Source organism: Drosophila tropicalis, unplaced genomic scaffold (assembly GCF_018151085.1).
Source record: "Drosophila tropicalis isolate 14030-0801.00 unplaced genomic scaffold, ASM1815108v1 contig_859, whole genome shotgun sequence".
NCBI classification, from domain to species: Eukaryota; Metazoa; Arthropoda; class Insecta; order Diptera; family Drosophilidae; genus Drosophila; species Drosophila tropicalis.
This window is the reverse complement of record NW_027173353.1, coordinates 12,988,482-13,004,557: the sequence shown is the minus strand read 5'-3', so window position 1 is coordinate 13,004,557 and position 16,076 is coordinate 12,988,482. Positions and strand designations below refer to the sequence as shown.

Genomic DNA, 16,076 nt, shown 5'->3' with positions numbered 1-16,076 from the left:
AATGGATGTTATCTACTTATGACAAAATATCGTTCAAAGACTGAGAACAGAAACACACACGGACTATATGTGAATGTCGAATGCTGATGTGAATACTCAAAATTTTATAAATAACCGCGGGTGTATACATACATACATATATGTACATTGCCCACAAGAATACCAACATACTTATATACATATCTAGCCATGCCTAAGAGCATCTGAGCTCTACAGCTACAGCTTTTGGTGGTCTCTAGAGAAATTACATTGCAAGTGGGTTTATAATTGATCCGCATTTCGCTTTAATCCAAAATTTTCAAAATGAACAAAATCGCGCTGGAAAAATGAACTAAGTCGACTGTGAGTATCAAAAATGATGGCGAGACGATGATGGCAACAACAAGTGCGAATAACTAGGAGCAGGCAGATGTACATACATACATATACATAGTACATGCAAGCATACCACGCACAAGTGTGTATGGATATAATGGGTCGGGGTCCAGAAGTCCACCACACCCATATTTGTAGTACTCACCTTGTCTGGTACATACTAATTAATCAACTCTCACGTTAATGGCATTGAATTTGAATTTGACTGTGTATGCTGTGTGTGCTTGTGGAAATTGATATAAATTTATGGTTATATTTCAGTTTCAGATGGCATCCCACATAGAAAAGCCAAGTATGGAGTTAAAAAGAGATGCGAAAGAGAGTGTAAAAATCAAAAGTCCGTCCTCGAGAAATAATGATAGTGCGGGATCGGGATCGGGTTTGAGATTGGGAATGGAGCAACAGCCACAGCTGTCAACTCTTCGCCGCCCTGTCGCAGTGGTCAAGAAAAGATCGGGACCATTGGAAGATGTACTCGATCAGCTTGATCGGTCGACAGATGCTGACAAACCGAACTCAGCCGAAGTGAATCAACCGATTTTGGTAAATCGAATCAAGACACCTGCTCCGACAACGGCATCAATACATCGACGCCGCTGCAGTTCTAAGGACAAAGATAAGAAACGGGAACGTTGGCTGCTTACTCGAAAAACATGGCGATATATGACTGATGCAGGACGAAAGCTCATTCCCGATAGCCTGCAAAATGCTGGTGTAGATAGTATTCCCATCATTGAAGCACAGTTCCAGCGTGCATGTGCTTCCGAGCCCCGATTCATATTATGGCGACGAAAGTCCTCGTTTCCGGGAGCCTATAAGAGTCCAAAGCGGCGTTTAAAACTTCTTTCCCGTCACACTCGGGCAAGTGGGAGCGGTGGAGGAATAGGTGGCTTCGGTGGTCACGCAAACCAATTATCAGATCAATATGCTAACGCCGATCAGACTATTGAATTATTGCAGTCGTACTTAAAAATCCGTGATGCCTTTAAGACAACCACATTGCTGGGATCTAAGACGGTTCGTCCTGATCAAACTTCTTCGCCCAGCGCACAGCGTCCGATTCTGATAAATGCAAGCAAGTCGAGCACGGGTGTTGGATCAACTCCAGCTGTATCTGCTGTTTCGAGCTCCACTGCAGAAGCAGAGATCTTGTCGCGTCTTAAATTGCTCTCTCAAAACTCTATGCTGGGATTGGATGTGGGAAAGATATCAACCGATATACTTGAGGATAAAGTACTTCTTAAAAAAATTTACAATATGCTGAAAAAGCAACAACTGCATAGGATGTTACATTCCACTGAGCCCCCGTCATCGACATCCGGATCTTCTTCAAAATATGGCATAAGCCGGGCTATCTCGCTGTCGAGTCTAAGTAGTTTGGGTTGCTACGAAAGTAACTCTAATAGAAATCCTAGCACATCCAAGGATGAAATTAAAACCAAACCCGTCTTTGATATGGATAAATATCTAAGAACGAGCCCAAACTTGAAATCAATGGAATCCTTTGACCTCAAGAAGAGGCTTCGCAAACCCCCTGAAACACTTGATATAGTTTCTAATAAAACATTAGGTATTGGGCTTTTACCACCATTGTCGTTTTCACCAAGTCCACAACCAACAGCACCGACTGCCCAGCCGAGGTCAAAGGTCAAACGCGAAAAAAGCGTGAACACATGCGGAACGCAGACATCGTTCATCCAGCTCTGTGAACTAAGGTATCTGGCTGAACAATACGAACTAATGATGGAACACTGTAACAGCAATTCCGCGTCGGCTGCATCTGAGGAAGAGCAAGAGAAGCAATCCAACGCCTTTTCCAGTCGACGAAAGAGTTCCATTGATAATGAAGACATATCGCAATCGGTTAGCAATACAATAAAGCGGTACCTGAGAATGGCTAGGAAGAAAAGTGTGCATGACACCGACGCGAATAGGTTCAAGTCGATCAACTATGACAGAAATTTGCGCAATATTAAAGCAAAGGGTGAAATAAACCCCCGGGAATGGACTGCGGAACAGATAAGGCGATACAGACATTGGATGCATGGCCAGTCATCGCATTGGAGTACATACGAGGCAATGAGAACTCAAAGGCTCTTCATAATGCGCATATCGAATGGCAGAGGGCCCTAGATGAGCGCATCAGGAAAAAACTGGAGTGGGAAAAGAGTCAAAAGAATAAAGAAGAAGTCGCCACGACCACCGATAGAAAGAGTGACTTCTTGTCTAATTCTAGCTCCAATCTTAGTTCTCGATCGACATGCACGTCGGCTCCCAATTCGCCCACAAACTACTCAAGGGCCATAAAAACATCCACTGCCAGTGGCTTGCTTACGTCCAGCTCTCAATTTCTCTCCAATATTTGGCACGGTCACGGTAATCCGAACAGCAATACCGATACTTCTCACGTACAAGTCCCCAATGCGAAAAATGGCAATGTGAATAAATCGAGCTTGAGTAAGTACACATACATCAAACAATGCCATATGCTTGGTTCGATCCTTGATCGCATCTCCTTCGAACGTACGAGTGTGTATGTATGTACAAATAAAGATATCCCCATAAACGAAATTAACAATCGCATACGACTGCATCCGCTCATAGGTTAACGCCTTCTAATTGCCTAAGCTCAACTCCATCCCAAATACCTCCTGGCAATAGTATTTAAGCACATCTTACTTTCAGATGCCCAACATGAGACGAGCAATATGCAGAAATCCAAGTCCCTGTCAAACGTTGGCCAATTCGTTACGAAGAAAATTTGGCGAAGCCGCTCAAAGAGCCAAAATAGACCAAACAGCTACCAACACCATGAGTTCGCCACGATACCTTCTCAGAAGTGGTCGCCGTCGGTAAGACGCTAAATTGAAGTGGGAAAACGTAGTGATAACTAGATGTCTTCTTTGCATTTACAGGATAACTATATCTGGGTGTCCGAGCACGGCGACAAATTTCAGATAAGTGACACGTCTTTAGAGAAGCTTTCAGAAACAGAAGCTGATTTAATCAAAAATATTGCAGTAGAAAAAATAAAAGAACTGAATATTGGCGGTAACATAGGTATGTAATCGGATTGTAATCGGATATTGTCAAAATAGCTACCCATTTCTATAATTTGTTTACCTGAATCTAGATTTTGATAGAAAATCTAATAAGCGACGTATTATTTCCAAGAAAAAAGCGCTAACAACTAGTTTTTTTGACATCGGGCGAAAGGATAAGGAGGAACATAGTAAGATTCTTAAAATATATGTACATGCCCAATTGTTTAGCTAACTTTGATTCGACATCAGATGGCCGGGAATTGTTGTTTGGAACCTCGTTGGAATCATGTCTCTCGAGAGACAACAAACCCAGAGGGGAAGGATTAACGCGACCAAAGCACTCCCTGATTCAATCGGTATTTCGAGGTGGCGGAAATGGATCTGCCAGTGCGAAACTTAGCGATAACGTAAGTGAATATAAACCATTTAACGCATTTTTTTCTTTAAAAATATATTGGTTTGCAAAGAGCAGTGCTATTTTTAGAGTATATATGAGTACATTAGAGTATATTATTCGATCATTTGATCAGCACGACGAGACGAGTTCATATAGCCATCTTCGTCCGTTCGACTGTCCGTCCGAGCAAACTCCTCCTAGATCGTAAGAGGTGTACAGCTCAAATGTAGGCATTTCATGTCCCGGATTGAGACGGATCGGACCGCTATATTAAACGGCACTCTTAAGGCTTAGCTCATACTTTAGGGAAAAAAACATATTTAAATCACTTTCGGTTTTCATCGCCTACAAGACTATCTTAAAACTTTCGATCTTGGTGCCAGTAAAATTTATTTAATCCTAACACTACCAAATCACAACTCTACTCAAATGGTCACTAATTTTTTAAATTATTAGTATCAATGATTTTGGTGTACTAATGGAGCATAAATTGTCTTTTATCTCCCATCGCAAAGGGGATGGGGTTCTAGGTTTTATTTTAAAAGATGTGTCAAAAGATTTGAATGATCTATGCACAACTAATATTATTTTTGTTTCGCTTGTTCGTTTTAAATGGAGAAATATATTCGTCTGAGTTAATGATTCAGATTAGTCTGTCAGTACCATGTAGCCGAAGTATACATCCTTTTCACACTAGGCCGTTGTTTTACCATTTATGATTTCCATGAATCTGTTATGGACATTTGATCTGATTACAAGTTCTTCTGTAACCTGCTGAGAGCCTTCTATTTCTTTATTGAAATAGAAATCTTCCTTTTTATTCAGTAGTTTATATATAACAATTTGTTTCTCTGTTTTTCCCATGTGTATTTGTCTACGTGATTCGTTACTTGATATATACGGATAGTCCCTCCGTCGTGTGGGAGGTGGTCAGCTATCTCCTTGGGCTCTCGTGTAACAGGCTCTGTCCTGGTGGTTTATTGACGTCGTTATATAAAAATGACTATTATAATCCTTATCAAAAGACTTTCTTGTGCTCTGGTGGCTACTAGGCAATCCATTCTATCCGAACTATGATTCAACAGTAAAATTAACGTCAGCATCCAATCCATTTACAAAAAGACTTTTCAGTTGTTACCAATATTCAAGATAATTAAAATCTTATAAGATTTCTGCTCATTCTATACATCCTAATTCTTCTATGTATATTTTAACATACTTTCAGGTACGATCATGTGAAAGCTTGCCCACAAAGTCCTTGGAATTCGGTTGTAATGACGACTTCGCGAACTTGAAGAAACCGACATCTACGGCATCCATGCAAATGTCCCAGAGCCAGTTTGATATGAGGCATAGTGAACTAAATTATGAAAAACCACTGTACGGTGAATCCAGCAGACCGGCATCGTACTCCGGTCTAAATGTACCTGCTTTCATATTGCATTGTATAGAATATTTAGAGGAGCATGGACTGCAGAAGGTCGGCATCTTCCGAGTCAGCACATCCAAGAAACGTGTGAAACAAGTATGTTTTGGTGAATAGCAAGTCCACCTCCGGTAATTTATAACTTTATATTGGTTAGTTGCGGGAGGAGTTCGACAGAAGCTGCCAGATGAGAATTCCTGAAAATACATGCCCACATGATGTCGCTACTCTGCTGAAGGAGTTCCTACGTGATCTTCCGGAGCCACTTCTCTGTAGTCACCTGTACACAACATTTTTGGAAACTCAGAGTATGTATTCCCATGAGTCCACTCAACAAGTTTGGTTTTAAATACTTAGTTTTCATATTTCTCTCAGGGATACGAAACCGTCGCTTACAGCTGGAGGGTATTTCGCATTTAATTAAACTGTTACCTATTCCGCATAGGGATACTCTATTCGTTTTGCTGCGATTCCTGGCTAATGTTGCCGCCCACAGCGATGATGTGCAAGACCGAGAGGGCTGCATGGAGATGACTGGCAACAAAATGGACAGTAGCAACCTTTCCACAGTTTTTGCGCCCAATATTTTGCGTGGCGCAACTCCAAACAGTGCCGAAGCAAAAGAGCAGGAGAATATGAGTGACGCAATTAATGTAATAAGGTGGGAGATCTTGATTATATGTGCTAGAATAAACCAATAATGTTTTTTTTCTTCATTCAGAACCATGATTGATCACTATGAAGAAATCTTTAAAGTTCCTAGTGATATTCTCGACTTGGTTTATTCACATATGTTGGACACATGTCCGGAAACGTTATACGATCTAATAACTAGAAAAACGCACGATACAGAATGGTATTATATTGAGATTGATTAAAATACCTGTTCGTTTTTATTGTTCTGTTTGTTTTTAGGGAACTTCATCATGTAGAGGAATCGGCTATGCAATGCAGTGATCAGGCCAGTTCCTCAGATGAAGTAATTGAGTCTCCAAAGGAACCAAAGCGGTAAAGTTTACAGAAAGAATTCCAAAGTTTCGCTCTAGATATATGATTGTTTGTATGCCTAGGTATGGATCGACAAGCTCTAGTAATAATATTGTGAGTGAAAACATAGTAACTAACAAGGCGTCCTCCCATGAAGAAACTTTAAAACAGCCCAATAGCAGGCGGCAATCAACTCCAATGGTATTGGAGAGTTCCAATGTCTTTACGGCAAGCCTGCAAATCTCAAAGCCGGAACAGTCACTAATTGCAACAAAGGGTAAAAATATTATGCGACCCGATTGTGATGTTTTTAATACCAATATTTTGTCTTTATTCCTATTAGGCCAATATATACAGACTCTGACGGCATCGGAGCCCAAGCTGCCTCCAAGCATCTCAAATATCGGAGGGGCGACCTTAAGTGCAAAGACGGCGGAATTCGAGAGAAACTCAACTAGCATGTCCAATGGATCGCCAACTCAGACCCAGCCTGTACCCTTAAGAAAGAAGCCTCTGTATAAACGCCAGCAATTGATATCCAGCTCGAGGCGAAATTGAGTTGAATGCCAGTATATTCGTAGTTAATGTTAAGTACCTAAACTATTAAGTATTAGCATATACTTGTGTATATTTACCTTATATCTGATAAAGTATACTCTTTGATCCGTTGTATCGTTGTTGCTCCTTGTTTATTTAAATATGTAATTCGTCTTAGTATATAATTATAATATGTAATATATATATATATATTTGTTTATAATATATAGGCGTTAATAATAAGCACTTGTAACACTGAGCAACAAATTTCAGGTCATCGTTTTCCTTCCGAATGGCCCTAGTGCCAAATTTAATGGGTGTTAATTGTAAAGTTGTGAAGTCAATTGTTATGCAAGCTCAAGTTTAATTTGCTCCGATTTGTGATAATTCTAATAAGTTTTATCATTTTGCCATTTATGCTTACTATTGTATAATGAACCAAATAAAATTGAACCCAATAAATTGTTTTCCTTTGACAGACTTTGAGGTGCAGAGAGTTTGAGGTCTGCCATTGGCCACTCGATTTCTCTTGTTGGGCGCTGGTGCCATTCGGGAAAGAAAAATGTGTTACTCAGTATAGAGTATGATACTAAATTACACTTTAGCATTAGCATAAGATTATATTCACAGCCAATTCGTAAACGTACTATAAATATTATTATTACATTTTTTCGTTTTTGCACATGCCCGTTGCCCGTTATCTTCCTCTCTTATGACTATTATTGTACTAATACATGGTTAAAATATTACTCGATATCGAGAGTTCGTTTTCTCTAATTCGTGTGTACATAGGATGGAAATTCTCGCAACCTTTGCTGATATCAATGAGCTCTGGACTGAAAACTTTTTTGAGATAGGCTTCTCTCAAACCGTGGGCTGTATTACATGATGACCTGAACTGGCCAAGTCTATTAAAGAAAGAATCTTGAGAATCTTTATACATAAGTCATCTGGTATTTTTGAAAGACTAGCTTAGTGTGAAGAAAGACGAACAGATTCGCTGGAGAGTTACGGACATTTCAAAAAATTGTTGGCAAAGATGTGCAAGGTTATGCTCGTGTCCTGCTCGTTTTGATATCAACATATAGAAAATTTGCCAAAATTTAAATATTTATTGTAGTATACGATGTACACGCTCTGTATAATTAACCGGCTAACACTATTTAGTCCAATAAGTCTAGTTTAATACTAATTCTATGAATTGTATATAAGATCTTGATGTGCATACATATGTACAAATGCATTGGATGTATGACATACATACATATGTACATTTCATTTTGCCTTCAGTTTCAAATAAATCGGATTGAAACTTCATTGTTAAAGGAACATACATACATAAATTTATAGCCTCAAATCGACCAAATTGTTGGCTATGTTGAGCATGTACATATGTAGGCACATTCCAATCTCGGATTGGGTATTACTATTTAGATTAGGAAAACCATTACCGACAGTAGTGTCTTCAATATCATTAACAAAAGAGTTAGTTTAGTTAGTTTCTCATAAAAACAGAAATGAAATCAAAATCAGAAATATTGTTATGAAAAGGGCACAGTTCCATCTGTATAATTTCATCTTCAGAGATCCAATTCCAAATTCTACTCCTTTTTTTAAGATATCCAACGATTGAGTTCGTTGTTCAAGGTTTTACTATCCATATACTTATTTGATGTGAATTCAATTCAGCTTCATTACGGTTATTTTTTAAATTAATCTACTATTGTCCGCGTAGTTTTTTTTCTTTTTATCAAATATTAAGTCTTCACAGTTATTTACTATATATAGTAACAGATAACCTTACTTCGTTTTGCAATTTGCAACTAATTGAATTCTCAATAAAGTCTATAGCATTTCAGTCGGACCGAGACTAAAACCTTGCCATGGAAAATATTGAGAATTGCTTGCCAACCAATAACCAGAATCGACCTAATAGTTCTTACAAACAAACCTTTTTAACTAAACCTTCAATGAAACAGAGGTGCGTATACAAATTCGAAGGAAGAAAGATATTCGACCATGGTTCAGCGTGAACATATCTTCATTACTTCAAGTTTGTGTAGGCACTAAAACTTTCATATGTCAATCAATTCATTCGATTCCTGCTGTTTTTAGTTACGGTAAAAATGGGTTCTTCCCAAGGACCCCAGTCTATGAGAGTTTAATGGTTTTTAGTTCAGGTGCAGATACCAATATACAAGAGTTGGATTTATGACTGGTATGTTTTCAGTGGCGGACGTTTTGAACATAACTAATTCAATTCAGGAAAGGGAATATGCCTTGCTTGAAACGTTTCAAACGAATTCATTCCGCCACAGACCTGTTCTGGTTAAGGGGAGTACATCTAATTACTTATATTCAAATCTAATGTGTTTAGTGAATAGTTTGGCATGCCCAAGCCTTAAGAGTGTAAGTTTAAGTCCGCTTCACGATGTCTTGACGTAGGATCATGAGACATAGTCACGATTCGGATTAGCAGAATACTCATCGATGTAACGACTTGCTGCAAGTAAATGTGTACATTTAATATAAAAATTAGTCCAATGAAATACGAATATTCGTTTTACTAGACTGATAATTCATGCATAATAACCAATAATCAAGAACTATGTAAATGGTTTCCCTACAAAACCCATCATTACTGATGTAAACACAAGACATTAACAGACGGACATACGTACTAGAGCATTCCATGAATATATTCAAAAGTATTCAAAACTCTAAAAATGAGTACGTTTGAGGTTCTAAAATCTTGGAGTCAATAGAAAGAAAAAGTTCGTGCTTCTGCTCGATCATGAATACATTCTAGTTATTGTAGTACTCGAATATTCCTCATACTTGAATACATTCTGAGTATTCATCTCGGCTATTCAGTGTTCTGTTCTATACTTGTTGGTTTTCCCTTTGATGTTGGGGCTTGATTAGACATTTTACGCCTGTTATTAATTATGTATTATCATTCTCGTAGCAGTTTCTTGCAATTATGTCTGTTTGGGTTCTATTTCCTACAACTTTTTAATTAACAGTTTTTACTTACAATCCTCCATAAGTATAACCTGCGTATTTTCTATATTTGTACTAGATACAGAGTGTGGAATTATGTTGAGCTCGTCTTCGTTCCATCGGGTCCGCGTTCCAGGGCGATGAGCAGAGGTTACAGCCATGGTTGGGGCAGAGTAGAGGCTTAAGTTTGTTGGGCTTATAACGCCAGACATGGTGGAGATGGATCCAGCGTATCCAAGCAGCTAGAAATAAGAAGGTAAGGGTAAATTTTAAATATCTCAAAAGTCAACTTAGGAGTGAAAGGGGATATGACGTTTCAAAGTTGATCACCCTACAACTACCCGAGTCTGGTTAGCTCCCGAGTTTTTGGCTTATCGTTATCACGAACATACTCTGAAAAAGTAACTTACCGACGTTGGCTGGGAATGAAAATGATTGAAAAACTCCCGACCGTTTGATGTAGGATACATTGGGGCAGCAATTCGAGTTAACGAACTGGAGCTGGCCGAGCTTGGTGATATTTTACATCTGCCGGTTTCAATGCAAACTTGGGGACTTGTTGCTTCCTGGGACTGAGCTTGCGTCGGTGAAACTGCCGCTACGACCAGAGGGGTGCAACTGGCGTTATGTGCTCCAGTGTCCGTGTTTAGTGGACTGTTTGTGCTTTCAATAGCATTCGCATTATTCTCATCGTCGTCCAAGGCACTTTTGGGTAGACACTGGTTTGCCACTGAAGAGTCGGATGATGGGGGCGGTGACTGAACCATTGCTAGGTCACTGCTAGATCGGATGATGGCTACAGGCCGGGCCATAGGTGGAAGCATGGGTGGCAACATTTGATAATGTGGCGATGCAGATGCCAGTTTTGAATTGCGCAACTGTTGATGGATTTGAAAGTGAGACGGGTGCCCATGCGAGTGTGTGGAGTGTGCATGTGAGTGCGGATGGGAGTGCTGAAACGAATGGTTTTCCGCAGAGCTCGCAGCCGCAATTGTTGTGGAGTGACCACCATCTTGGCAAACGTAGGTGACAAAGTCAGATATATCATGCGACTCCGGCTCCGTCGAGTATTTCTCGGCGTGGTGGTGGTGCTGCTGCCCTTGGTCATCCTCGTTTGTTCCCGCAGCCGTTGTTGGCGACGGACGTGGGTTGCTGCAGTGTTGCGGGTAGTACAATGTGTTAACAGGGCTAGCAGATGTCGCTAGCAATGCCGAGCAGTTGTGGTGGATTAATCCTGAATATTGAACGAAAAACGATGTCATTTGACATATGTACATAAGATATTGCTCTGCAAGCCCTTACCCTCAGTTGTGCGAATCTGTGATAAAGGCCTGCTGTTCAACGAAGTATAGCGATGCAGCGAAATGACCGAGTCCGATGTAGGAGTCGAGTCTCCAGTTGAATTGTTGCTGGCACAGTTCTCGGTGATCGAAGTGCTTGGCCGAGATGTAACGTTTACAGTGGGCGGCGAGCTGCTGTGGTCAACTTTGCAGACCTCCCCCGACCCGTTCCTTTGATCCACAAAGTCAACTGTTTTATAAGGAGGCAATAAGAATTAATTGGTAGAAATGTTAGCACTTGCTTACTGCTGTAAACACCAGAAATTGGATTGGCAACAACAGCTCCAGCCACAACGCCGGTACCAGCCTGGCCTATACTCTGAACACCGCCGGAAATGGGGGAATCGGAAGTCAGGTGATATGTATTGCAGTCGTACGCAGCTCCCATATTTTCCCTCTTGATTATGTTCGAGTGCAAACTATTAGTGCTTGCCTCATCTAGAATAGAATCTGTGATGTTTCGAAAGGATGTCAACTCATTAGCAAAGGATTAGACTGTGGCAATGAACACTCACCCTTGGACAGCGACCAAAGTTCTTGAGATGAAAACACCCCGGTCGCTAGGATAATATCGTTGCACACTACACCATTGTAGGGATTGTGTCGCAGGACTTCGTTTTTCATTTCAATGCTATCGCTATCGTCTTTTCTCTCCACTAACTGGTGATTTCCGCTGCGGTGTGTAAATAGCGTCAACTGTGGAGATCTGGTGACAATTGCTGACGGATGCTGATTAATCGTTGAGTTGTGTGTGTTTATGAAATTGGCCAAGTACAGGTCTAGCTCTCGTACCGAGACGTTTATGTGATATGGATTTACGCAAAGCAATGGGTGTAGGCATTCTGGGTTCTTCTCCAAGCGTTCTCCATCGGTGCTTTCCAGCGGAATGGCCTTGAACAATATGACCATAACCAAGTCAAGCCGCCACACCTTGTCCGCTTGGCGAAGGCAATCGATACGACGCATTTTGCCCTTCTGGTCCGGATTGGAAAGAACGCAAATCGATTTACGTTTCCCGATTATTGACTGAACGAAATCCTCCCGACTCTCCTGCGTAATATCCTTCCGCAGTTTTCCCAGCAGGCGCGAAGCCCATTTTTGTTTTACCTCTGTCTTCTCATTCTGAAATGCGAATAATGCGCTTGGTCAGTGTTCAGGTTGTTGCAGTAGCTTTGGCGTGAGGATCTACCTGTAATTCGTCCTTGCAGTGTCTTTCTTCTTCCAGCGACATGCGCTTTTCATGTTTTTTATAATATTTCCGCTTGGCTGCTTGCAAATTGAACCAGGAGTAGGAAAAGGACTTGACGTACGGCAGCAGCGCCTCAATGAAGGGGTGAAATTCATCCTGCATTAGAAAGAAATGAACCATCTAATATATTTCGTTTTATATTCAATTTCTGAAGCAGCAAATAGAAGCATTCACAATAGCCTGGCAGTTTCATACGTATCTAAATAACATTAACATTAATGGAATTAGACTGGAATTAGACAATTGTTAGACTGGTGAATTAGCAGAGCCGTCGCGGCCATTTTAGGCCATTTTGTTCACCGATCATCAACAGCTTTGAAACTGATGATTCATTATTAGGATACAGTGTATGAATTTGCCGAAGCCAAGGTGCTATGCGAATCCTTCCTTTTGCGTCATTGTTCCATGAAATATACACTAAAACGGTTTAAAGTAATATTGGTAGATATAATATGAACAGCAAACACTATATTATCATCAAGCATTCAGAAAGGAAAGAACGAAATGTACATGTACAAGTAGGAGCAGGATGAAGTGATGCAGACAAATCAAGTGTACATATGTGTGTGTGGAAAATATGAAAAGTTCGCTAAGTAGACAAGAAAAAACATATAGATATGATAGTAATTTGTTCCATTCTTGTATTTTGTTAAAAAATTGAACATATATGTTAGTTAAGAGGATAAAATATTGGATCAGTTGCGAAAGTTGCGAGTATTTGTACATTTTACAGGTAATATAAACTCCTTGAGTAATGACTTCTATCAGACTAAATTAAAAAAACTGTGTTTAAATTAAACCATAAAAAAAAAAAACGGAAACAATTAGTTTGTCCTATCCCTTTGTTTATGTTTATTTTTTTTTTGTACAAACTGGGCGAACTTTTTATAAAATTTGTTCATGTGTTTTTTAAGGATAAGGAGCAGGAACACACAAACACACAAGAAGATTTAAAAAGAATGAAAATTGAGCACAATTAAAATAATTATTAATATCATAAATACAATATAAAATAATATTTTGTCGTTGGTTTTTGCCTTCATAGTGGAAAACAAACATACAAGATAGATAGCGTTGATTGTAATGAAGTTGGCTAACGAAACCTGATACCCGTCATACTTCAGTATATCCATCCTACTGACATACAAACATACATACGCACGTACATAGATACAAACATACAAAGTTACATACATAAATCATATGTAGTAAGTATTACACTAACAGTAAGAGAATGGTAATGATACCCAAATAAATTTCGATGGGACTTACAGTTTAAAGGAATGATAACTAAATGTTTTGGTTCTCAACTTAAAACAAAACTTGGAAACGTTTGTTACTGTGCCGGAAATTTGTTTTGGTATCATTCCCTATAAGAGACACTTTTTGCAATGGGCGTGGAAGTGAAGATGGAACTGGAACAGGAGTGGATAACAGTAAGATGCAGTAGTGGAGTTTGATGATGGTGTGAGGAGATTTTGTAAAAATTATGGTATACATACATATATTCAACATAGAGACATCAAGATTTAAATTTGAAAACCAAATATTATTATTAAAATTTTTAATTACATTTAAAGTATGTTTAATTTTTGATGGACTATGGTATGCACGTTTGTTTCCTAAACATCCGGAGCAATTTCAATCATACCTAACGATAGAATTAGTGAAGTTTTTATTAGAACTGGTAGGATTAGTTGTTGAAGGAGGTGGTTAATTACAAATCAGCTGGAACTGGAAATTGAGACGCTGAGAGTACAACCCCATTTAAGTAAATACCTAAGCATGTACAGATACAAATCTCGTATATAGTAACAGATTCAATTCTCAATTCTTTACCTGTCCCGTCGATGATGTTTGTAAATAAGAAGATACGTCCGTCTCGATCATACAGCTTCTTAAAGTATCTGGTATGAACATACCTTGGGCAGTCTATTTATCATTGAATTGTTTATTGTCTGGATTCGAACTCCAGCGACAAGTATTAGAACCTGAAATACACATGTATACCGTTTCATTTATAAATGCATAATATAATTAGAAAAGGATGCAGATCCTTTATCTTAATAAACGCGACGGCAATGGGAGGAGGCGAGGCGAGAGTTAGGCGTTCGTTAGGCTTGGCATTCGATAGAGTTCTTAATCATATTCAGCAACCTTTGGAATTCAATGCAGACTAAAAATATAAGAAAGTCCCCGATGAATGAACAAACCGACGTCGTCGTTGTTGTCTACTCTCTGTTCTCCATCTTGTTTGTTTGTTGTGACGTTGCTCGGAGTCTCGTCCTCGTCCCTGCCACTTTAAAGCTCAATTGTGATTTTAGATTTTGCAGACATTACACAATTCGATGAATATTTTTACGCTACTATGACGGCTACGGGTCGAAGAGTATTACACAATCTTTAAGCGGATGCGGATAGGTATTTACATATACTTATATATACATATATCTATCTATATCTACACATACATATATAATGCACATACATATTTTTCTGAACCTCCCAACACGCAACCGAGTGATGACAGAATGGTAGGTGCGTTGTGCAAAGCGAGTACCTTTAGACTAAATTTAAAATTGGCAATCCCACTTCTACCATCCCCGTTTCTGCTTAGAAAACAAACGAAATCGTTCTAAAAATGGATTCTCCAATGCGGCGTCCGACTAGACAACCAGAGACAACGAGAAAATTGAGAGAAACAAATGCATGTTGTGTGTGCTCATTAATATTCGTAGTGCGCATGTGCCCCATGGATGGCCACGACCGAAGAAAGAATTGCGCTTTGAATTGCAACAAAGAATTGGCCATGACATCACAAATCTTTAGAAATCACAAACTTTTCCTGATTCAAAGAAATAACAATCAATGCCACTGTAATCTTTTCTCTCCTGATTCAAATCTCGTGTCTACCATAGACCACGTGTTGTTTGAATTTCCCGCCAACGCTTTTTGGCTGACTGCTGTTATGTTGGCGATGTTCTCTACTTCACCAAGTAGATACAGCAATATCTACACAGGCTTAACTACACGAGATTTTAAAGTGGAGATGACACCTAGGAATCAAAGTGATGGCGGGAGACTTTACCATTTAGTCAGCGCGGGTCTTTGCAGCAAGTCGAACATTGTTCCACAACCTCACAAAAATATATTGTGCATTTGTAAGTTAAATAAACCCGGTTTACTGGCATCGGACTCTGTAAGGAAATGTAAACATATAATTGACAGCTGTTTCTCCACTATGGTAGTTCAACAATGTACTTATAAAATTATTTTCCTTAAAACAGTAACATGTTATGAAGTTAGACTTGAAGATTTTCATTGACGTTGCACCCTAATCTCAGCTCATTCCAATGAAAGTGAATTCAATTGCATTATGCATTGACCGGTAACGACCTGGACTTGTATTGAGTATCCGGTTTGTGAAGTGAAAGTGTCCAACCAATTTGTGAGACAAAAAAAATAAACAGCAAGCTTTTAAAAGTGCTTTTTTGCAATTTTAAAAACAAAAATCAGAATTGTAAAACATTATGCAGTGGCATTGCAAGAGATTAAATCACATATTCTGGATTGGAATCGACTACAAACCAAAACAGAATTCCATACCAACTTTGGCTAACCGAATTTAACACATTACATGTACATATTTGTATATGAAATTAATAAGCTTCATGGAACCGACTTTCTTTAGTTTCAGAACAAAAGCGGAAGGGTTAAA

At 39.2% G+C, this 16,076-nt stretch overlaps 2 protein-coding genes across 4 annotated transcripts; one reads left to right on the top strand and one right to left on the bottom strand.

The window, feature by feature from the left end:
• The first annotated feature begins 176 nt into the window (after positions 1–176).
• Positions 177–7,192, top strand: RhoGAP102A (Rho GTPase activating protein at 102A). Its single transcript, XM_068296918.1, is given in 14 exon segments — positions 177–342; positions 637–2,365; positions 2,368–2,832; positions 3,061–3,227; positions 3,291–3,435; positions 3,509–3,607; positions 3,669–3,826; positions 5,042–5,341; positions 5,400–5,550; positions 5,618–5,903; positions 5,964–6,098; positions 6,158–6,250; positions 6,313–6,506; positions 6,573–7,192. Coding segments are annotated over 13 exon segments (4,131 nt in total). The 5' UTR covers positions 177–342; positions 637–642; the 3' UTR covers positions 6,788–7,192.
• Positions 6,897–14,963, bottom strand: NfI (Nuclear factor I). Of its 3 annotated transcripts, none has more exons than XM_068296919.1 (9): positions 14,847–14,963; positions 14,198–14,349; positions 12,299–12,454; positions 11,625–12,231; positions 11,356–11,559; positions 11,072–11,299; positions 10,180–11,003; positions 9,804–10,011; positions 6,897–9,269 (listed from the first exon to the last, which is right to left on the bottom strand). In XM_068296919.1, exons 2-9 carry the CDS (start codon positions 14,276–14,278, stop codon positions 9,214–9,216), a joined length of 2,364 nt encoding a protein of 787 aa, XP_068153020.1. In that variant the 5' UTR covers positions 14,279–14,349; positions 14,847–14,963; the 3' UTR covers positions 6,897–9,213. The 3 variants fall into 3 exon arrangements, with proteins under 3 accessions (XP_068153020.1, XP_068153022.1, XP_068153021.1); XM_068296921.1 differs by lacking the exon at positions 14,847–14,963 and adding an exon at positions 13,861–14,009 and having other exon boundaries at positions 14,198–14,338; XM_068296920.1 differs by lacking the exon at positions 14,847–14,963 and adding an exon at positions 13,931–14,009 and having other exon boundaries at positions 14,198–14,338.
• Between the last annotated feature and the right edge of the window lie 1,113 nt (positions 14,964–16,076).